Raw genomic sequence first — 23,944 nt, forward strand, 5'->3', positions numbered from 1 at the left:
GAGCAGAGTCAATGTAAGCGGGGAGTGATCAGAGATCCCTCTCGGCTTAATTTGGGAGTCAGTGAAAGCGAGGAGACCCCCCCCCCCAACGTCAGGAAATAGTCTATCCGCGACAGGCTATCATGGACTGTTGAATGGTATGTGTATTGCCTATCATCTGGGTGCAGTCGCCTCCAAACATCCACTAGACCCTGCGCTTCCATGAAGTCATGCAGTTTGGAGGGCCCTGGTGTGCGCATGCGCGTTGGGTGGCGGTCTAGGGATTCTTGTGCCACTGCATTGAAATCTCCCCCCAAAATAAGCTCCCCTTCAGGAAGACCTAACAAGAATCTCCCCAGTTCCGGGAAAGCTATGTTGTGTAGTGCTGGTGGGATGTAGACCGAGACCACGTTCAGTGGCTTCCCCTCCCACTGGCCGTGTATCGCTGCAAAGCGCCCCTGTGTGTCTGTCGCCGTTGATTGGGCTATGAACCTGGATGAGCGATGAATTAATATCCCGGAGCCCCGGGACCCCCTTGTGAACCCAGAGTGTACTATCATGCTGTAGCCTCTTCTGTCTAGGGCCTTCGTAGCTGTGCCGGTGAGATGTGTTTCCTGTAGTAGGACCAGGGCGGGGTGCATCCTCTTTATACTCTGCAGTACCAGCCCACGTTTAATCTTGTCTCCCAGGCCTCTTACGTTCCAGGACATGAGGAGTAGCGGGGATGTCTGCCCTACGTTAGTGTCTTCCCCCATCCTGTGGTAGTTTATGGCTCGTGGATTTACGCTCGGGGATGGCCAGGAGGCCTGTGCAGTGCCCCTGTGTGTTGCATTGTGACCATACCATCATATTCTCGTGTGCCCCATCGTAGCTAACCTGTCCCTGTATAGAAACTAGTAACCAAAACCCCCTTCTATCCCCAACTCCCCCCCTCCCTGCCCCCCTGCTCAACGGACTCAGAACTGCCCGCCCCCCCAACTCAGCAGAGTGCCTGATCCCACCCCTTAACATAGTACTTGCTCGCTGGGGTGAAGGTTTCCTCCGTGGTCAGCGGCCCCCATCTTCAACTGCGGAGGCCTGTCCGCCCAGTGTCCAAGGCGGCGTTTACTGTTCATTACATGTTCCGGTCAGTCGGACTATGGCTGTGTCTTACAGATCCCCGTTCGCCTCGTCCTCCTGATGGTCGGATAAAGGGGAATGCACCTCCGGATCTTCGTCGTTGGCTTGTGAGTCCTGTCGGGGGCCTGTTGGTCGGTGTTTGTGCTGTCTATTAGAGCGACGAGGGCCCGCCGCCCTCCAACCCTCCAGCCAATCTTGCGCCACCTCCGGTGATTCGAAAAACCAGGTCCTGTTGTCCGCTACGACCCGAAGCTTGGCCGGGAAGAGCATCGAGTATGGAATTTCCCTGGCTCTGAGTTCTTTTTTGACCTCAAAGAAGGTTCGCCTTCTCCGCGCCACCTCGGCCGTGTAATCGGGAAAGAATGCCAGCGTCGCGTTCTGGATTTTAATAGGGGGTGAGTTCCTCGCCGCCTGCAGGATGGCATCCCGATCCCTGAAGTTGAAGAGCCTTGCTATAATCGGTCTGGGGTTAGCTCCTGTCTTGTGGCGTCCCCCCGGTACCCGGTGCGCCCTTTCCACTGTGAAGAAGGCGGAGAGTCCTTTGGGCTTCAGAGTGTCCTTGATCAATTTCTCAACATATAGGTCCATAGCCCTCGTGTCTTCCGATTCCGGCACACCAATAATACGGATGTTGTTCCGTCTCGAGCGCCCCTCTTGGTCATCGAGCTTGTCGCGTAGTTCTTTGTTCTCCTTCGAGATGCGTTCCATATTAATCTGTAGTTCTGAGACGTCCTCGACCAGGGACTTGGTCACGACTTCCATATTGTTCACTTTCTCTGTCATTTTATGGAAGTCTGCCCTTATAAGTGTGATCTCGGCCGAAATCGACCCCACCGTAGCCTGTACCTGCGTGAGGGCCCGCATGACATCGTCAATGGTCGCTTTCTTGCCCCCGGTCACTTCAGTCGTCTTGCTCCCCTGTGTTTTGGCGTCCTGCGAGGGGGAGGGGGAGCCGGGTTTTTCATAGGCAAAGCGATCTAGGCGTGCTTGTGTTGTCCCACCTTTATGCCCCTTGCCAGCCATCTTGGATCTGCCTGGGCCAAGCTATCGTCCTTCGCCAGCTACTGGGGACCTACCCTGGGCCCCGGCTGTGGTTATGGGGGGGACTGTGGCCCCCTTGCGGTGTCCCAATGAGTTTATGGATATGCACGGGCCAAAGATCTGGTGTGTGGTGGCCGGCCGGGTCACTGACTCCGTAGTGGGGCACGCAGCCGAATGTCGCCGCTCTGCAGGGCTCCCTCTGCCCCTTTCCGCCACCGCTTACAGCGACCCTGGCTCACCGGAGTTTTCGGTGCTCAGTCCCCTAATGGCGAGGGGGGGGGGGGTCCGGGTTGCTCCCAGATGGGTCCTATTGCTGCGAGGACGGGTGCCCTGCTTCGTCGCCCTGTCGGTGCTTGGGTGGGGTCCCCTCGGGTCTGTTGCGCTTTATCAGACTCTCTGGTCGGTCAGGGGGGGGTCGCCGTACTCACACGGTGTCAGCGCGGTTCCGCTGCTCTGGCCGCTGCTGCCGAAAATGGCGGCGTCAGTTTCCCCCGTCGTCGCTCCGGGTGCTGGAGTCCGCCTTCACCGAGCGTTCCCCTCACCTCCGCTGAGCCTCTTGACAGGCCGATCGGCTCCCCCCGGTCCGGTGACGGATGCTGGAGGGGTCGGCTCCTGAGTGTCCCGGCGTTCTCCGCGATCGGTTGTTTCCGGCGGATGGCTGCCGGACTCAGGCCACTTCCTGTCGGCGTGCTGCTTACTGTGCCTCCCGGTCCGGAGGTCGCCCACAGGCCCGCTCGGGGCGCTGACTGCAACTGGTGTTCCTGACCTCGGATTGGGGTCCGGCGAATCCGGATCGCCGCCGCCTGGTCCTGGGCTTCGCTGCCTACCCGCCTGGGTAATTATAGTGCCGGATCAATGTTCGGATTTAATTGGGAGCCGCCTTAAACACGGAGCTCTCCTTCTAGGCAGCCGCCATCATCGGCTGCTAGCCACGCCCCCTAGTGTATATTTTTAGGTCTCAACTATTCTATCCCGCAGGGATAAATAGACAAGAGTAATGTAGGTGAAACAAACTCTCTGACCAAGAGGATTCCCAATGCATGTTGTCTAATGAACCGTGACGCTTCGCCAGGCGCACGCTTGGCCTCACTCACACCTCGTTCCCTCCCACTGGCTTGCTCCCCTGCTCTCCCGCCCCCCCACCCGACTTGAAAGGAAGCCTCGCACACCAACATTTGTCTCTCACACCACCATCACCCCCCTTCCCACCCCCTACAGCAATGCCGAGCCAGCCACTTCACGCTCTCAGCAGGTCATAAACAGGACCAGCTGCCCAGCCACCCTCCCAGCGCTGCCTTTCCTCTGCCGGCTACTTTTCACCCTTTTCTTTTAGTGCTTATCCGCTTATCCTCTTCTCCCCTGCCTTATTTCTTCAAGCAGATCACTTTGCATCATTCTTTTCGTGTTTTTCTTGTTCTTGTCGTTGATTTTTGCACCAAAGACCGTTGGATCACACTGCAACTCCTCCAAACTCAGGGGTGACAACCAGGAATTAATTATTTTTTTTCTAGCTCTTGCATGCGTGCCCATGCGTGATGAGGTATGTCTGTGCATATATTCATCATCACGGTGGGCCGCTACAACGCCATGAGCACTAATCTTGCATGTGTCATGATATGCGTTCATGTACACATCATCATGCTTGTTAATTATTTTCACAAGGCTGTTTCGTATCAACAAAAAAAGCTTTAGCTAAGCCAACAGCTCCGCATTTTGTTTAAAAAGTCTAAACTGCTTGCCCGTACTTGTTCTCTGTTCACTGCACACCAGCATCTAAGTTTTTTCCTTTCATTAAAAAGACTTCCAGCAGTTTTATCTTCATTTATTCTGCAACTGTGCAGTTATAAAATCGCTTTATGTGCTTCCCACTGAGCGGAGCTGCCCGTGACCTTTTTAGGAACCCGTGTGGCGACCCAAGGGCAGGCTTTTGGCAATGCGACCTGGGCCAAGGCCTCCAAAACGACCGTCTTTATAAAGGCCCTGCGCTTGTGGGTCTGTTTAAAGTGCTAATTGTTTTAAACGTGCTGGAGGTCCTGTTTTAGCACCCTACCTTGGCCCCCATCTATCCCTCACCCCTGCTGCTACACATCAGCACCCCCTCCCCAGCAAACAACTTGTTTTATTTTTAAACTTTTGCCGTCTTCGCAAGTGGTGTGCGCGCAGCCCTGCTTTCACTTTTGCCGTCTTGTTCATATTGCTTGGCAGTGCCTGCCTGCTACTGTATCGACTGGGAAAAACACTTGTGCTTGCATTACAAAGCAATATATGGGCCCATCGTGCATTTAATAAATAGAATTCATGTTTTGGATCTATTTCAGTATTTTGTTCTCAGTATCTATGATTCCTAATACATTTGAATGGTAAGTGAGAAACCTGTCCCTCTCACGGAACAAAAATAATCTGTGTTTCAAAGTCCTTCTGCCGGCAAGTATGAGCGCATTCCACGTGACTGCTGGCGGTGCTTGAACAGAATCACTGGCACGCAGTATCGTCCAGATACCCCCTCCAACTTTAGGAGGTGTGTGTGACAGAGCCCCGCTGCTCCCTTTTAATTTCTCGCTAGCTGCAGCTACCACCTACCAGTGCATTTAAAGAGCTCCGCTGCCTCTGCTCTCATCCCGCCAGTCTCCCTGCACCCTACCCCGCTCCCCTCCTGTCTTGCGCCTGCACCGTCCTCCTGCACCTTTCCCCCTGTTTCACGGCGGCCCCAGTGTTTCTCTCTCGTCGCTCCTACACTGCTCGTGTTTTACTCTTCGGGTGCTTGTACCCCGCAGTAGGTCCCCTGCTGCCAAAGCGCCTGTTCTGCCCTTGTTGACATTGCCCCTTACAAAGAAAATATTTTAACAGCTTGAAAAAACGTACCGTGTGATTAAATTCCCAAACACATATAACCATGTTCTGAGTTATGATGCGGCTAGGCATCTAGGGCAACAACAATGTATTGTAATTTCACGTCTCCAAACTTTCAAAATAGTACCAAAGTAGCATACTTCCTATGTTCCGGCAGTTGACTACACCTCTCAGTGCACTACTGCGAGCTCATTTGCTTCCCCCTTCAGCTTTACATTATAAGCTCTCCCACCACCCTCCGGGCACAAACAGAGCGTTTCCCTTCCTCAGACGCTAATGTCCTGGCTGGAGATGCCTCTTCCAGTGCCATGTGTCATTGTTCAAAGCGGCAACCCTTGTGAAGTTTACAGTGGCACGCATGGTATTGCAGGCTTTACACGGCAACTCACCTCCTGCAATCCAAACTAAATGTGTAGGTATCATGGCAATATGCGGCACAGTGGAGGCACGGGCAAAACTGAATTATTTGCCATTCCCCCTACTCTCAGTCATCAAGTCCTAAACTATCAGGTGTATCTTACGTATCGGGCTGCGACCCAATGCTTTTTAAGTTTTTATTGCACCCGAGATAAGGCCAACCCCAGCTATCAGGATATCAACTGACCCTTACGGCATGAAGGGGACGCCGTCACAATCTCCTCATGCGTCGGTATTACAGGGTGAGCTAATGTTATAAATATGTGCTGTAATAAATCATCACATCTGATGTTAGCAGGGAGCTTGAAACCTGCTGTTTTTTTAAATTGCACATCGATCTGTAATTATCAATTCATTTGTATTTTAAGATATGCTTGGTTTCTATGGTACATGGGCTCAGCTTTATAGGCTGTTTTATAGTTGTAATTTCTGGTTTGAGTAATTTTCCAATAAATGGCACATTTTGGATACTTTGGCATAGAATGTTGACTATGCAAGGATAGCAGAGTGAGTAGATATAGCATGCATGTAAAAGTTGGACGATTTAAAAGTTCTTTTATTTTTGTTCTTTTCACTCTCATCCAAATCCACCCTCCAACTCTAGCTTCCAACTCCACCCTCCAACTCTACCCTTCAACTCTACCCTCCAACTCCAACCTCCACCCTCCAACTCCAAATACACCCTCCAACTCCACCCTATCACTCAGGAACACCACCACATCACTCAAGGACAACACCCCATCACTCAGGGACACCCTCACATCACTCGGGGATACCACCACATCACTCTGGGACACCACCACATCACTCTGGGACACCACCACATCACTCGGGGACACCACCCATCACTCGGGGACACCACCACATCACTCGGGTGCACCACCACATCACTCAGGGGCACCACTCGGGGACACCACCACATCACTCGGGGGCACCACCACATCACTCGGGTGCACCACCACATCATTCGGGTGGACCACCACATCACTCGGGTGCACCACAAATCACTCGGGTGCACCACCACATCCCTTGGGTGCACCACCACATCACTCGGGTGCACCACCACATCACTCGGTGCACCACCACATCACTCAGGGGCACCACTCAGGGGCGGCACCACTCAGGGGCACCACCACATCACTCAGGGACACCACCACATCACTTAGGGTCACCACCACATCACTCAGGGGCACCACCACATCACTCGGGGACACCACCACATCACTCGGGGACACCGCCACTTCACTTGGGGACACCACCACATCACTCGGGGACACCACCACATCACTCGGGGACACCACCACATCACTCTGGGACACCACCACATCACTCTGGGGCCCCACCACATCACTCTGGGACACCACCACATCACTCTGGGACACCACCACATCACTCTGGGACACCACCACATCACTCTAATACACCGCCACATCACTCAGCCCAACCACATTATCACTCAGCACTGTCCTTGCTTGCTAGCAACAAGCATTGCCATAGCCAATAGGACTCACATTAGGAAAGTGTAAGCTATTGGCTTTGTGAATAACAATTCTATTAATTTATATATTTTCAAAGTCAACACATATTAAAAAAATGTGTCATTTACAATACCAATAGCTCACACTTTCCTAATGCGAGATCTATTGCATTGCAAATGCTTGTTGTAAAGAGCAGCTGTTGATCATACAAGTAAACCCAGCCAGCATAAGTAATCTAAGAAATGTCAGCAACGAATGGTACGGTCTGTAAATTGTACTGACTCACCCCTAAACTATCCAGGTTAATGAGCTGCACCAGTGCTGGCGCTGCAGTGTTTGGGTCTTTCTTCATTGGTTTTTATGCACCACCTGCACTTTTCCCTCTCTGTGAAATCTTCATTTTATGTATTTAGTGACTTCTATCAGCCTCCCTATTAATCTGTATTCATTCTATCAAGTTTGGACACATTGCTCTGTCGTTTTTGTGTGATTGCATAGCGTTCTTTAACATTCAGCATTTTATTACTCTGTATGACTGCTTTGTCAGATTTGCTAAGGTGTTCAGCCTTTTTTTTGTGCAGCCAGAAACTCAGTGCCATATTGTGTTGTAAATCTCGCCCTCTGTACAGTTCATATGAAGCTCTCAGTTTCCCATTCTTCTCTAAGATGGCTGGGTAGCATCTGATAAGGCCCAACAGAAGATTAGACTGTCCCTTTATAATACAGTAAGACTATTAAAAAGCGCTCTCTCCTGGCGCCTCTAACCGCTATGCCTGTCGGTGTGACCGTCGGCACCCTCTGTCACTACACTAAGCACAACTTGCACACAAACTATACAGTACTGAACACAGCAGCTACATTGCTCTACAACATACCTTAAAAACATAGCCAATATCTCTGACTAAACACTGATAAGGTCCCAAAGGCGAAACCTATTGGCTATGCCAACTCTTGTTTAACTTGTTTCTAGTTCATTGCGAATCTTACCGTTATAATTCAAATTCTGTTAGCTTTGGCTTATTTGCAATTCAAACTATATCTCAATAAGTTGCTGTAACAAGCTGCAAGTCTGCTACGGAAGCCCATTCATTTGCTAATTATTTTCCACATAAGGTTGCAAGACCATAAAGTGGAGTTTTCAGAATTTTGAATATTTTCTTGTTTGAAGATGTTACTCTCTCCTGCGCACCCCACTCCTGTACTAAGGTTACGAGTGACCTGGCATCCGCCTTTCAGAGGTTCTTGCATCCACCCAAGTCTGGCCTGGCACTGGTGCGTCCCAGCTTGGCACACACCAGGTGATGATCTTTGCACCTCCTTCTAAACCCCAGCTTACTACTGTTTGCAGCCTGTCACTCACACCTCACCTCCCTGGCACTCACCCTTCACACCTAAGGCCTGGCAGTCACTCCTCGCACCTGGCACTCACCCTTCTCCCTCTCTAGCACTCAGCATTGACTCTCTGTGACACTCAACTGTCACCTCACTGACACTCACCCTCGACCCTCCTGGTACTCATACTTCCCCCTCCCTGGCACACATCCTTCTCCTCCCTGACACTCACCCATGTCCCTCCTGGCATTCACTACTCGCCCCCCTTGGCACTCACCCTTCACCTCCACGGCACTAGCCCTTCATCCCCCTGGCCTGGCAGCTACCCTTCACCCCTTGCACTCACCCTTCCCCTCCCTGACACTCATCATTGACCCTCCTGACTCTTACGTCTCAAATCCATGACACTCAACCTTCATCTCCCTGACACTCACCCTTCATCCCCCTGACCTGGCACTCAACCTTCACCTCTGTGGCACTAGCCCTTCACCCCCTGGCCTAACCCTCACCCCTGGCACCCATACTTCCCCTTCTTGGGACTCACCCTTCTCCTCCCTGGCACTCACCCTTGATCCTCCTGACTCTTACATCTCATCTCCCTGGCACTCACTCATCACCTCTCTGGCACTAACCCTTCACCACCATGGCCTGACAATCACCCTTGTCCCTTCTGGCATTCACTCCTCACCTCCCTACAACTCACCTTTGACCCTCCTGGCACTAGCCCGGTTTCCCCCAAGAACCAAAAATACCAAGCATTCGCATAGCCAATAAGTCTCGCCTTTGGGACCTTGTAAGTGTTTAGCCATACAACAGTTGATGTTGTTGCACCAAAGATATTGTTCTGCATAACTAAATACTTAGAAGGTCCCAAAAGCGCGACCTATTAGAAGGTCCCAAAAGCGAGACCTATTGGCTATGCCAATGCTTGTTCCCCATGCAACATTTGCTTTTGTAACATGCCCACTTGTAAATTTCTCCCCATGTAACGTTACTGTTCATATTGTGAAGCGCTCTGATACCTTCGAGTAAAGTCCGCGCTATATAAAAACGCATAAAAAACATAAAGGCTACATCCTCCCCCTTAATTATAACAGCCGTGCCCCGTGAGAGACCACATCCCCCCCCCCCCCCCCCCCCCCCCCCCCGAAGTCTTTACATCCCACGTAGAGCCTTGCATGAAAGTAAAATTATACAGTCTGCCCACTGAACATAACCAGGGGGCAACCATCAATCAATCTCTAACCACCCGGACTCTAGCATACTCCATCTCGCATAGTTCAGCCTAAACACTACAACACGGGACGCCTTTCATTTCTATTCCCTTCCTGCTCAAACAGTCATATGATACCGAAAAGGGGAAGTGGGCAACTAGGCAGGAGAGATTTCCCAGCTCCTGGGATTGGTTGAGGTGTTGACCATACACCAATCCTAGCCAATCCTAGCTCACCTTACAAATCACGGGCCGCGCCCACCCTCTGACGAGCCAATGAATTTGTTCGAGTCTCGGGGTTGGTTACCGTGCGACCCGGAAGCTCTGAATGTGCGGACAAATGTTGTCCGTAAAAAGACCCATCCAGGATAATGGATACCGTGCTGAAATTACGGACTCCGTAACGGAGAATGGATGTTGGGCTGAATTTACAGACGGTCCGTGTAAGTAGATGACTGGGGTTCACCTTTAAGTCAGGCGATCTGGAAGACAGTGTGCTGCCTTTTTCTCGTGGCCTATCGTGCGGTTGGGTAGCCGGGTGTCTGTGGAATGAGGGTCGTTTATGTCCCCACTCACGCCTATGCATCTGGGTGACTAGTTAAAAGACCAGTGGTAACGTCTGCATTGGATTTGTATGGGAAATTAATTTAGGTAAATTCAGTTCAAATCTTGTTGCAGTGAGAGTTCTGTCGCTCTCTTTCACAACTCTTAAATGCGGATTATAAAGAGATCTTCGTTAGCCGGCCAAGGCACGTGTGACGAAATATACGCCTCAATGTTTGGCAGAGAAACTGGGCGCTGTTCCAAAGTACACTTGGGGATAAACACCAATGGAGTTCATGCAGGGTTCCTGAGGTCATAAGATTTTATTAGCCACTTGTCAGCCATGCCGCTCCTTTTTTGGATCAGTGGTAATGCGGTGAATACCTTTTAAAGGGTTACCAAATCACTAGTATACCCATGGTTTTAATTGGTAATTGACAAAGGCATTAACTGACATCAGATGTGGCTGGGAATCTAGATGTCGTAAGATTCTTCTCAATGTATTTAAACTGAAGAAACTAGTGCTTTCACCGTTTGCCCTCTCTGGGGCAGATTTACGTTTCCTGGCGCATCCCTGCAAAACAGCAGGGATGCGCCAGGAAAGATGCGCCAAGCAAGTTTACCCTTGCTCCACCACAGATGCGATGCACTTTCAATGTGGCGCATCATGGCGCAAGGATAAACATGAGTGTCGCATCTGCCTCCGTAAGGTTGGCGCATTGCGGGAGTTGCGGACGTGACGCAACTCCAGCACTGTTCCAACCCTGCCTATGTCCAACATGGTGAGTCAAGCCTTACGCCTGCTTCAAGCAGGCGCAAGGTTTTGACGCAGCGGCGTCGGAAAAGTGACTGACTGAAATCTTTTAGATTTCACTCGGGCACTTTTCGGAGGCGTTCTTGCGACGGAACGCCCACATGAAACCTGACGCAGGTTTCATGTGGCGCAGGGCTTTACATCTCCCTAGATGCGTCAAGTTGTAAATAGGACGCAACGTAGCGCTTGATTTACGCCGCCACTGCATCACAAAAGTGATGCAACCGCGGGTTTAAAGTGAACCAAGGAGCTTGTAAATCTACCCCTCTGTATCTAGAAATAATTTGTGATTGTTTTCAATGCCTAAGTTCCTTACCAACTAAGAGGGGGATGGACACTGGTATGTTCTCCCCATAGCGCATCAAGACCATGGGCCCAGAGTGACCGAGCACTTCAGAGAGACCAGGCATACAATAAAAGTAAATCAACATGCCAGTAAACATGACCTCTAGGACTTCAAAAATAGTGTTATCTTTGTGGTACAGGATTTGAGAAGACAAAATACAATAGTCTAGTATAGATTATGTTATGTCGTTTAGTAAGTTTGGTGTCTTTTTTAAATGGGAGATTGACGTGGTCTGTTGGAATAGTACTCCAAATCTTCGGAACATTACAAGAGTATGATTGTTTTAGTGTGGAAGACTTTTGAATTTGGGAATTTTGTACCTTGTACCATGAGTAGAGGTTGCCTTTTCAGAGTTCTGTTTCTACCAGAGAACTGACGTTTTTGAGAGAAGTATCCACTTTTGTTCAAATGAATCGCCATGTATGTGATGCATGCAGTCGTAAGGGCTACGAGTGACGGTCCTCGGGAAGTCGCCCAAGTGAAGAAAGCACAGAAGTGATGCATGGGGTTTTTTTTTTGCATCGTGGAACATCTTGTTTCCAAGTGAAGGGCTAATTTTGTGATCAGTTAGGTGGAATTAAGGCAGCCCAGTCATCAGCACATTTGCATAGTATACATGTGAGATAGCTTTGGAAGGCAAGCTTGGTGTAAGCATAGCATTATGACGGTCTCTCTCCACATTCCGTACTTCGTGCAGTCAGGATATTAATATCTGGTGATTGACCCAATTGGCCTAATGCAACGCCTCGTTTGATGTCTCGCTTTCTTTTGGCCTTAACTCTTTTTGTTTAATGACTGTTGTGAGCATGGTATTTATTGGCTGAACAGAGCCTCATGTGCAATAAACTTTTAGTGTACAAAGAAAGAATTCCCTTGAACAGAACTAGATAAACAAGGCACGAAGGTAAAAAAAACAATAAAAAGATTCAGTAATGTAAAAAGAATTCTTAACAATTTATTGAAAATACAAATGTTAAAAAAGTGTACATACAAGAACCACTGTAGCAAAATTAAAAAAAAACAACAATAAAACTGTTTGTTTCAATCTTGCTGGTCAATATTGAATGTCAAAGACAGAACACAGTGAGACATGAAGCTTGTACAGTACTAAATGTATATTCCAACTCTGTTTCCAACACCTATGTTGTGCACACCACAGAATAGCATATCAACAAAGGTGTATGAGTCATGAATTACTGTTATGGTGCGTCGACGCGTTTCGGTGGGTTTCCACGTTTTTATCCACCTTTGTCAAGACAACATTTATCTGTCGTAGTGAGTGGGTCAATATCATCTCCCTTGAGATTCTCTTTTGAATGTGGTCCGATTTTTGTTATTAATCACACCGGAGCGTGTTTTAGTAAAGATTTGGGCTTTGTATATTCCCCTCTTTGGTTAAAAAAGTCATATGCAATAGACCCCTGATATTGGAACTTGAAGGCGTTGACTTTAGCTGTTGTCTATTATTTAGGCATTGTGGTACGTTTTCATTTATTTATTAAAAGACCAGAGGCGCTTCAGTCGTGTCCTTGCGTCGAAAATTAATGTTTCACACTATGGCGCAGAGGGACTGCTTGCTTCCCTGATTCTAGGTTTTTTTTCTAAAAAAGGTACCAGAGGTGCTTTCGTCATGTCCCTGTGGCACTTGGGCGTATATCACTGCTGTTCCGTCAGGGACTGCCTGCCTCTCTGGTTCCGGAAACTTTTAGGCCTGTGCTTTCTTGTCTTAAACACTCTTAATATAAATAGGAGAACCTTGAAATCTGTTTTGATGCCAAAGGCATCAAACCACCTGGCAGTTATCGATCACAAAAAAGCATACCTATTTATAGGTCGAGCCTGGGCAGCGCATGCGATGCGATGCAGCTGTATTAGAGTATGGACTTGGAGCTCCGCTCACTCTCCGTCCATATTTTTAATTTGCTTGTGTCATTGTTCTTTGTAAATGCTGGCTTCTGATGAGTTGATAGGCTTGTTAGTCCCACATAACTACCGCCTTGTCTTCATTCATAATCTCCCCATAAGGATTGGCCCTTTTACTTCTGTTACACGGTATGTCTTATTTAGTCTGTAAGCACTATTTTCTTTTAATGAGTTTCTCCTACTGCATGCACAACATGCTTTCTTGCAACATTCAGCTTGTCATGTGCGCTTTCACTTTCCAAGCAGCCCGGGACAATGGCGGCCGCTTCTTTAAAGTGAAATAGGTCTCGCATTTACAAGAGTCTGAGCTATTGACATTGTACATGAAAATCCCTTTTATTTATGTGTTAATTATCAAAACATATAAATAACAGGCATTGTCATTTACAATGCCAATAGCTTAAACTCTCGCAAATGCGAGACCTAGTGCATTTCAAATGCTTGTTCTCTTTTGGTGCAGGGCAGTGGCACAATGTACCAGATGTATCAAGTGCCATGGCTCATTGGAAGAACATTTCATGCTGTAAGTCCTAGATGAAGTCAGTTGTGACACATGCATGCCAGAACGACATGCAATCTCAAGTATTCTCTTTGTTCATAACTGTTCGAGCCTCCCTTTCCTAAGCGCCAACTTCATGTGCACTTAATGATGCTCCCAGCCTTCATGAGCCAATGCACAAACCTGCTCCTCGATGTGTTGGTTATTAGCACACTGCCTTTGCCACTAGATGCCTTCTTACTGTCCCTATTGCCCTGTGCTTCTTTTTTCTTTCAATGGGTTTTCCCCTTCAATAAGTGACCTAATCCTGGCCCTGGGATAGTGTTTCTACTTCCTTCCACATTAAATATCCTCTTACTCCTTTCCAGTTCTGGGGCCGTAATAAAGAAAGTGCTACGGGTGTTTGCACACGCTTTCCACGCCCCAGGCGATTGTGCAGCCTCTTCTGTGGTAACGAATGCGCTGGCCCGCATAAAGCGCCATCGCTATCTGCAGGGGTCATTCTCTCATTTGAATGGGGGCATGCCCCATGCAAATGAGGGAATCCCTCTTTGCCTCTACGCCCTCGCCGTATTGAGGCAATGGAGGCTCGCAGGGCCGCACTGAGAGTGCACCATCTAAAAGGTGGTGCACTGTTAATGTGCCCCCTGATGGCAATCCTCTGGAGGGGAGAAAGAGGGTCCCATGCCGCCGAAATCTCCTTGCAGGTGGGTGCAGTTACTGACTGCATAAACCTGCAGGGAGATCTCTAAATCTCTTCAAAAGTGCAGGTGGGTTGCCGCCTGCACTGTGAAAACTCGAGGCAGCTGTTTTTTCACTGAATGCGCTGCCCCAGGACAGGACATTTATCAAAATAGGGCTAATTTTCATGGTCTACCCCGGCGGCACCTTTTAAAAGGTGCATTTGGCGCAAACAATGAAAATGCTCCTAGTCTGTAAAGGGGGCCCTAGTACTCACTGACAGCCAAGTGATTGTGATGTAGCACAAGTCAGCAAGACACTTAGGCACTGATTATGGTGGGTCCGTGCTTGCCAGTGCCTGTGCAAACCCCCGTTTGCAGAGGCATCAGAATTCTGAGTTGAGTGGTATTTACCGCACCCAATAATTACTTGGTGTGTTGAAAAGCTCACCCTTTGTTAAATTTCGGCAGTTCAAAACTGCCACCTTTTAACAGTGGATAAGTGTAAAAGCCTACTTGTTGTTCTCCAAAAGCCGAGACTAGGTGCTATTTAATACGCTGTTATGAACACATCCTTTTTATTTATCATGTGCAATAAATAGTCATTCCTGTTTTCAGAGCCTTAGTCTGAATCCAGCATTTTAATATTAAATGGTACATTATTAAAATGGTGATTAAAACCAGAATGGGTGACCTGCCATGAGTGTGGTGTTCCTCTTACCATTACCCTATGATTGATAGTTCACACCTGTAATTCCATGTACTGTGACTTTATGCTCTTCCAGCATGCACCACTTGATATTCCTCATGCCAATCTTTGATCTAACGCAGTCTCGTGTGATCTACAGTTGGATGTATAATCTCACCCTGGCGCCCTCCACAAATAAGAGACACTTCAAACCATTAACACTGCCGCCATCACACTACATAGTTACACAATATATTTTCTTTTGAGTTGGAAAACTGGGTTTGTGACACATAAGCTACCCTGACATTACATGTCCCTTTTAGCATAGGTTAAAAAAAAAGCGACCACGGTCTATAATTAGATCAGCATATGCAGTTAGACCCAAGGCTGTGTTAGCGCTCACTACTGAAGGTACCTAAAGTGAAGCCTCCTTCAGTTGAACAAAATAATTAGTGTGCTAGTGCCTATCTACCCTATTTCCACTGATTCCTCCTAAAGCTTTAAATGCGAGTTGCTTTCTCTCCAGAAGGGGCACACAAGACCCACTTATTTCGAAGATGTCGAGAGCTATATGTTGTTCATACTCTAGGGCAATGTTTTCATCACAAGACCAAGTCTTTCTTCATGAATTGATTTTCTTTTGTGGTAAAAATATTACATTCTGGAAAAAAAGACAGCCTTTCATGGCTTTGTCTTCCTACTGTTGACCTTTTTAATACCACCTTCTAGAGCCTTGAGTACCACATGCGATATGTTTCCATGCTTATTTACAAGTAGGAGTTGAATATAGTGCAGGGATAGAGGCATTGTAGCTCTATAAATGGTGCAGGTAATAGACCTCCAGTGTACAATTTGTACAGCACCCTATAATTCGAGGCTTGCCCTTCTCCCCCTTTCCCACATACAACCCCCATGAAGTGTAGACTATATGCTGCATAGAAGTGTGCATAGCACATTACGCTGTGTTCAGTTGGTGTGAGAACATGTGCAGGGTGAATAGTGTCCTTTGAATTCTGTAGGGTGGTTGTTTCTCTTACGGCCGTTGTTTGTCTCACTTAGCAATCTGACAACCTGCAAGGTTCCTGCAGCTGGTACGTTCTGAAGATCATATAGATATCTTGAGTGCCTCAAAGACTTTTCATATTCTCCATTCTAGAGAAGTCCCTGATTTTATACACCTGGTTCTGAAACCTATTTAGCCCCTAGGATTCTGGAGATATCACTGTTCAAAGTAAAAGTTGAGCCGTCACCCTAAAATCCAGTTTCTAGTACATACCAATGTTTTGATGAATCTACCTTGTGTCCCTTCTTGATATGTCAGTTTTGAAATGCAGACCCTTTACTTACTTGAATCCTTGTGGAAGAACTTAAGGTTGTTATTCCATAACCATCACATGCAGGGCTGTGGTACTTGCCCAGGCAAGGTGACTGGGTATTTCACACTGCTTGCCCTTTGCCAAGACAGGAGTGTGTTTCCCTCTCCTTGCCCATCGGCATATATGTAACTATCCCAAAGGGTATGTTATCCACCCACATACAACCCTTGGGCAACGTAATGAGAAGCAATGGTATTCCACACCCTGGTAACGCGTCTTAGTGCCCCCTGCACTTGCTTTTAGCGCAGTGTGTGTACACTGCGGTCCCATTATCCATGCATGTCTAGTCTAGGCTTTTTCTTTTAAATTAATAACCTAAACATGTTTTGATATGCACATTGTAAACTCCGTTTTTTTAAAATATCTGAAACTGCTGACCCTACTTTCATCAAAATAAGAAAAGATACCAGAAGACCGCTATGCTATATATATTTTGCGACCATCATCAGCAGCTTCATAGTTACGCTTGTACACAATTTTCCTGTGGAAAATCCCATTACATTGGCAACTGTAAAACGATTTTGGGAGCCATTTGTAGGATCTGCAGTAAATTTGGCAAGTTCTTATTTTCCCCCAAAAAATGTTTCTCCACCTCCCTCCCTTTAAACAATCTGCACCAAACGTGGGTAAGTTAAGTTAGTAAGAGTACCATAGTTAGACATTATAAAGATTGAGGTATCTGTCTTAACTACACAGTCACAATTGCACCTTGTAATATCTACGTATTTGAGAACTCCAAGAAAAATAATTGGTGAAGCCAGTATGTCTCAGCTATACAAGCTGTTTTGTTTGTCAATGTTTTTAGCCATTCTGCACAGCAGTGCGGGCAAGCAACAACATAGAGAGTGGAGAAAGAACAGGAGGGGGGGCAATGCCAAAAAGGAGAGGCTGGGAGGGGCCAAGTAACCACATGGAGGGGTGTGGGATAGGCCAAGCAAAAACATGGAGCTGGCAACAACCCAGAGCGGCATGGGGTGGGCATGTGACAATGGGGACTAGGTCGTGAGGTGGCATGCAATAACATGGAGAGGGATGGGAGATGTGAGGGGCAAGCATTAGAGAGGTATCGGAGGGGGTAAATAAAAACCGAGTGGGACAGGAGGGTGGGATGAAGCAAGCAACAATGCTCATTGGGAGGGCGGAAGTGGACAAGCAACAGCACTTGGAGCATGTAAGAGAGCAAGTAACCACACAGAGAGGGATGGGAGTTGGGTAGAAGGAGATGAGGGAGATTGCCTGCAAGTACATGCACTCTTATGAGGTGTTTCACCTAAAAGAAAACAGTAGCTCTGAAAACGCGAGCAGTTAGGACACAAGTACTGGAGCCTTTGCTCAAGGGAGGGATAAACACACGTTGAGAAAGTGGTTGGCAGGTACTAACCAAAGGGACACAAGGAAATGTGACAATCAAACCAGCCAAAGGTAAGCAATGGGTAGGCTGTAGATCCATTTTAACCTAACACAAATTAAATAATGATAAAAGAATAGAAGTGCTAAAAAGCAATAGGGGATTTTACTACATTCGGTTATAGGCATTTCCACATAAATGTATACCTATTTTTCTTTAAATTACAATACCATTTAGAACTGACACTGCCGACTCATTATTTAATTACTCTAAACCTTTTTGTTCTATTAGTGAATTTTTGGAAAGAAAATAAAATATCCAATTTTTACTTTTTGTAGCCACAGCTTCTGTGTGTTTGATGCTAGGGAAACATACTTTCATGCATGGAGCTTCATAGTGTGTACATAGTGAGGGTGAATGTCTATTTCTGCTGCACAGTTCCTAGTTGAAAACTATTCATAAGCTAAAGTCCATAGTCTTCTATTGCGTATTACCCAGAAAGGTTAACATCCTACTACCCAATTGTAGATAATTCATGATGTGCATTTCTTTCAACTGATCATAAACTGAGCCTTCTCTGAAGTGAAACAAAAGGTCATTGGAGCACAGGGTGGAAGAACTAGTGCTTATCAATAGTGCTAGGTGTCAGATTGCAACTTCTCATTTAAAACCTAAACGTAAATGTGCCAGTATATAGTTAAAGTTTGTGTTTAACGTTTGTGTGTCCAAACTTTATAACCAGCCACATTGTTTGTTGGTTCTCAAAGTCCAAATTGTTGGCAATCATCTGAATTTGTGATCCGAGTCACAACATCCAAAGAATTCATGTGACGTACATGTTTGATCTTGATAGTGTTACTAGCTAATCCAACATGAAGGAAGCCACTTCTATTCTCAGTCCTGTGCCACTTCCACTTTAAATCAGTCTAAAGTGTTAATTTTATGGCACCGTGACGCATGCTTAATGTAGTTGACGGGAAAAGAATTATTACCCACTAAGGTTCCTTGCTTGCATTCTTACATTTCAAATTTGAGTGCAGTTGTTCTTGTCCAACTTCTTTAATGATGTAAACGTGTATATTAGAATTCTGCGATTAGACCGTCACAAATGTTATATACTGAAGTAGATATATTTTCAATATTTTGCTTTGTGTTGACGAACATGTTCCCAAGTTTCTATGCAGAAGTCGTAGAATTGTTATACTTGTTTGTAGCCATTTCAGGAGTACAGTTGCTTGGGCAGTCCAGGATTAGACCAATATCTAGGACCCAGTGACCCAGAAGGATACTGTTTGAATGATGGTGTTACCCACCGGACAAAGGCAACTCTGAATCCCCTGATTTTTGAAAGTCTTCAGCAATATTAAACCTTCTCCACGATATTCGATTAGGCTATTCCACGGTTGCAACTCTTGTCGGAGAGATCAATAACGCCATACTGGACACTTTGAACCTAAACTGGCTCAGTTGCATGCACAAGTCACTATTCATTGGGTAGGAGAAATAATCCGCGTTAATGGCTAGATGAATGATTTCCAGTCTCAAGGTTGTTGTGAGTGTCCTCTACATATGTGACATGGAAGAAGCCAGGTATTCTGGTTTAGGCTGAGACCATAAGGTATTTGTAAAATAAAAAAAAAAGAAAATGAAAGACCTAAAAATTTAAAAAATAAAAGCACTAATGCAGTGGGAAAGGCTGAGATAAGTTATTTGTAAAATTAAATAAATAAAAAGAAAATGAAAGACCTAAAAAAAAAAAGCACTATTGCAGTGGGAATAAAGGCATGTAGCAGGCCCATCTGGAATAGTCGAAGTAAAGGTGAGCACAAGTTGAGTGGATTTATGTATCGGGCTGTACATTTGCGGAGGGATTCCAGTTTCAGAAGTGACTGCGATGTTGATCGTTAGTTGTATCGTTTGAAGGGATGTTTGTCCAAGCACTACAGAAGTGAGAGATGGCACTGAGGTTTGTTCATTGAATAAGATCCTTGATTGAAAAACATAGGGCGATTTGCATTAAATGTGTGTGGAAAGTTATATGTACACAAAAAAGAACGTCTGTTGGGTAATTGACTTGTGCCCCATCTATCACACCACTTGTACTTGAGCAGAAAGGGATAGCACGCATGCTGTAAGTGAACGTCCTAAGCAGGCAGTCGCGTACAGCGCTTCTTGTCAGACATAGTTGATATCCTTGCTAGATAGAACTAGCTACTGCATCAGGGCCACAACTTTAAAAGATACTTCTCAACCAAGACTAAACTGTGGTTGCCGGACTGCACAAAACATATTTTTTCTTGGAAAATCAAAAGAAAGCTCCATATAATACCAGAACTGTGAGTGTCCTAAAAGGTAGAAAAAGTTTTGGGGTAGAACTACGACTTGAGGTAAATTTCCAACTCACATTCCCCTTACAAATTGTATTATTTGGTACCTCATCTAGGTTATGGACAGGCCATAAAAAATGATACAAAATTTTGTCCTGTATTGAGTAGCCGTGCTAAGAGAGTACACTAAGATCCCATAAGTCCTAAATGCCTCTTGGATGTTTCCAGTTGTAAGTGACTGATCATTTTTTGTGTGCTTAACAGTGCTTGTTATACGTTAAATATATACATTTTAATATACTTTTTTTCTATTTGGTTTTCAGTAAGGTATATACAATGGAGAACAAACGGAATATCCAGATCATTGAGTGGGAGCACTTGGATAAGAAGAAGTTTTATGTTTTTGGAGTGTGCATGACTATGATGATTCGGGTCAGCGTTTACCCCTTTACACTCATTCGGACCCGTCTGCAGATTCAGAAGGGGAAAAGCCTTTACAACGGGACATTTGATGCCTTTTTAAAGATTCTGCGGACAGAAGGGGTGTCTGGCTTCTACCGGGGCTTCCTGGTCAACACATTTACCCTGATATCTGGTCAGTGCTACGTAACAACATATGAGCTCACCCGCAAATATGTATCGGAGTACACTAGCAGCAACGTGGTGAAATCATTAGTGGCTGGTGGTTCTGCCTCCCTGGTGGCACAGAGCATCACGGTCCCCATTGACGTGATCTCTCAGCACCTCATGATGCAGCGGAAAGGGGAGACTTTGGGTCGCTTTCGAGTACGCACTGGCGATGGGAAAAATCCAGTAGCTCTGGGACAGACTAAGGAGATCATTGTGCAAATTTTCAAGGCAGACGGACTGAGGGGTTTTTACAGAGGCTATGTGGCCTCTTTGCTCACATATATTCCAAACAGTGCCGTCTGGTGGCCCTTCTATCATTTCTATGCAGGTGAGTTGTTGAAGCTTTTTAGTCTGTCACTGCTGAGCATGATTGTGTGCAGAGTCATAAGAAAACCCAGGTAGGTTTGGATTCAGTAGTATTTCTCAACATGTTAATGATCCGGTCTAAAGTTCTGGTGTTGATGACATAGTTTCAATTAGATCCTGCAGTTAATTAAGGAAGTGTTTGAGCTTTTAGCAAATTCCACGGCTGTTGCAAGTTACACCATTAATACTATAAAAACAGTGCTGTTGCTCTTTTAACACAGAAGTCAAGACCGTGCCAAAAACCCTTCAGAAGATCTACACAAATAGACCTATTTGTTATTCGGGCATCAGGATTACGAAGAATATTGATGATCTTTATGAACTAAACTATATTTCTTTAGTATGGAAGATCAGAGATAAATTAGATAGGTGGCTGAAGCTATCTATTTCGATTGTTGGTAGGGTTGCAATAATAAATATACAGTTTGTGCCCTTACATTTTTTTTTGTTCATAAAATTTAATGCAAAGATTTCAGAGTACGTGTGGATGAAAGCCAACCTGCAAATAAGTACATTAAAATGAAGTCTTCGCTGGGAAGAGGGAGTGATGACCATTCTAGATTGGAAACCCTATTATCTGGCGGCTTTTCTAGCCATGCACACTAGAATCCAAGATATATCTGAGGAGTCAGTGGTAGGTAACTTTTATATGGAAAAAATACAGAATGAGGTTTCACCATATTCAAGCTTTACTACATTTCACGATAGAAATCCCAAGTTGGTTAGGTACACGACAATATCACAATATAAGCAGAAGTAAAAACCGCTCTCAACCTATCTCGCAATTCCACAGACTCATGCAGCGCACTCACTTACATTTCTTTGCCCTTCAGAGATGCAGCAAAATATAAGAAAATGGGAAAGAGCTAAACTGGAAAGAATAGATAGTTTAAACCCGAACAGTGAAATTGTTTTGAGTGTTGGGGGTGGGGGGTGGGGGTTAGAATAGACAGGTTTCACATCAGGACATGTATCCAATACTCTGCAGTATCTCCAAATACAAAGAAATTCCTCCCGCTCTAGGTAGGGAATCAAGGGCGAGAGTGGTGAATATAATGTATGATTATAAAAACACAAAGAAAAAGCTTGAGCAGTGGGTAAAATTACTGTATATGAGCCTTAGGATAGCAGATGGAATGTTCGTTATTGCTTAAGGGAAGTGGAGGTTGGAGTAAATTTGGCAGAGGGAGACTGTTAACAAGTTTAGCTTTTTAATGCTCAGATGCTTGGGGGAGCACATTTTAAGTGTATGCAAATGTACTCATCGTGGTGAGTGTAACACCCCCTTGAAATTGAATGAGTGGAATGTAAACATTCCGAACAACTTCCTACATGCGATTGGGTCGGCACATGGTAGCACCTGATCTGGAGCTGTCTGAGACTGGCTGGATTTTCGGATGGGGTGCTAAAATATGTTCAAGCGGTTTTAGTTTTGTTTATACCAGATGCTAAAGCTATATTGTTAAGAAGTACCAGGTACATTGGTATAAAGACAAGGAACAGGCAAGCTTGGTGGTTCGTAACTACCTTCATTTTTTTTTTTTTAATTTAATGTAATTTTTTAAAATTTTTGAAAACCTTTATTCGTGCATGTAAAAAAGAACAAATACGGGCCTACAACCATCAGGCCGGCCACGATACTTTTAAGCACTGATACAAACATTACGGCCCCCTAGCATCAACGGACGAAATAGCAACAGTTTATGAATGTTACACTGGAGAGACCCATGACACCAGGGGAAAGGAGAAATGAAGGTTAATTTTAAAGTTTTTTATATAATTTTATCAGGGAAAAAGGCAGTGAAGAATAAGAACCAAGGAGATTCGAGTCCGCACAATTTCTTCACAACACGGGAGAGCGGCAGCATTTCTGAAAACAACAGTGGAAATTAAAATCCCAGGCAGTGAGGCGGTGCAAATCAACAGCAGGATATTCACATCAGCAATTACGCACCCCTTCAGTGCCGCCCCCACTCAGCCAGCCCCAAACCCGGACCCAGAATCGAACCAAAGTAAAGCACAGAAAACATAAAAAGAAATAAAGGCCCATAGAACTAATAAAAAGTAGTAAATTACCCCCCCACCCTACACCAATGCGGAGGCTACGGCCTCCACCCCCCCCCCCCCCCAGCATAGTGCCTGTCGCCCTTTAAAACCCGAAATGTAGACAAGAAAGAGAGCAAGAGAAGAATAAAGAGGAGAATAGAAAAACGTTAACACCTTTGATATAGGGGGTGAGAAAAGAATAAACTATTCTAATCTAAACTCCCAAAAAGAATAAGGTGGGGAGGAGTCTACGTAACATCAGAGCGCCCGGGACCCTCGGCCATCTACAGCTTCCACACACTGAAAACCCACTGCGCCGAAAGCAGCAGTGCTATAATAAATTGCAACAGTATCATGGATGGAAGAAAACATTCCGCGACGTGTGCACACAGCATATACATAGCAGTTCCAATCCCAGTCCAGCCCACCCCACCCGTGAAACCATAGCGTTATGAATCAGCCTAACCCTGGCCTGATCGCGGGTGTAAGACAAAGCCAGCTCCTATATGATGGCCCCGCATCCCGTGCATACAAAAACAATATGGCCGCTCAGAAGAAGAAAGTGAGTCAGGAGCATAAAATGGCCGCCGACCATCTGTAGAGGTCCCTTTGTCCACTGCACATAGACCCAACAGGGCATCTAAAGCACAGGAGTTCCGCAGGAAAGAAGACGAAGGCCACAGTAAATGAGCCCTCGAGGGTGCAAGGAGCAGCGCAGCCGGATACATCTGCGGACGCGGTGAAGCAGGCAACAATGAGACGGGCTCCGATGGATGGGGAAACAAAGTATCAGGAACAGAGTAGGAGAGTAACCGATCATGGGCGTCGGGAAAGTCAGTTGCAGGCACCAATGTAGCACGGTCACATGTAGTCATTGTATCCCCGCATGAGGGCAAAGGCAGACCCACACCTTGCTGGTAACAAACGTT

The 23,944-nt window shown here is 46.1% G+C and overlaps 1 protein-coding gene across 1 annotated transcript in view; it reads left to right on the forward strand.

Moving 5' to 3' along the window:
* The first annotated feature begins 9,699 nt into the window (after positions 1-9,699).
* The window catches only part of SLC25A44 (solute carrier family 25 member 44), a 73,471-nt gene continuing 59,226 nt past the window's right edge, over positions 9,700-23,944 (forward strand). The window contains exons 1-2 of the mRNA XM_086947659.1: positions 9,700-9,872; positions 20,297-20,931. Of these exons, the coding sequence (XP_086803785.1) occupies positions 20,310-20,931 (622 nt within the window). The 5' untranslated portion in view covers positions 9,700-9,872; positions 20,297-20,309. The remainder of the gene's footprint in view (positions 9,873-20,296; positions 20,932-23,944) is intronic.

This window comes from Lissotriton vulgaris, chromosome 12 (genome assembly GCF_964263255.1).
Source record: "Lissotriton vulgaris chromosome 12, aLisVul1.2, whole genome shotgun sequence".
In the NCBI taxonomy this organism is placed as follows: Eukaryota; Metazoa; Chordata; class Amphibia; order Caudata; family Salamandridae; genus Lissotriton; species Lissotriton vulgaris.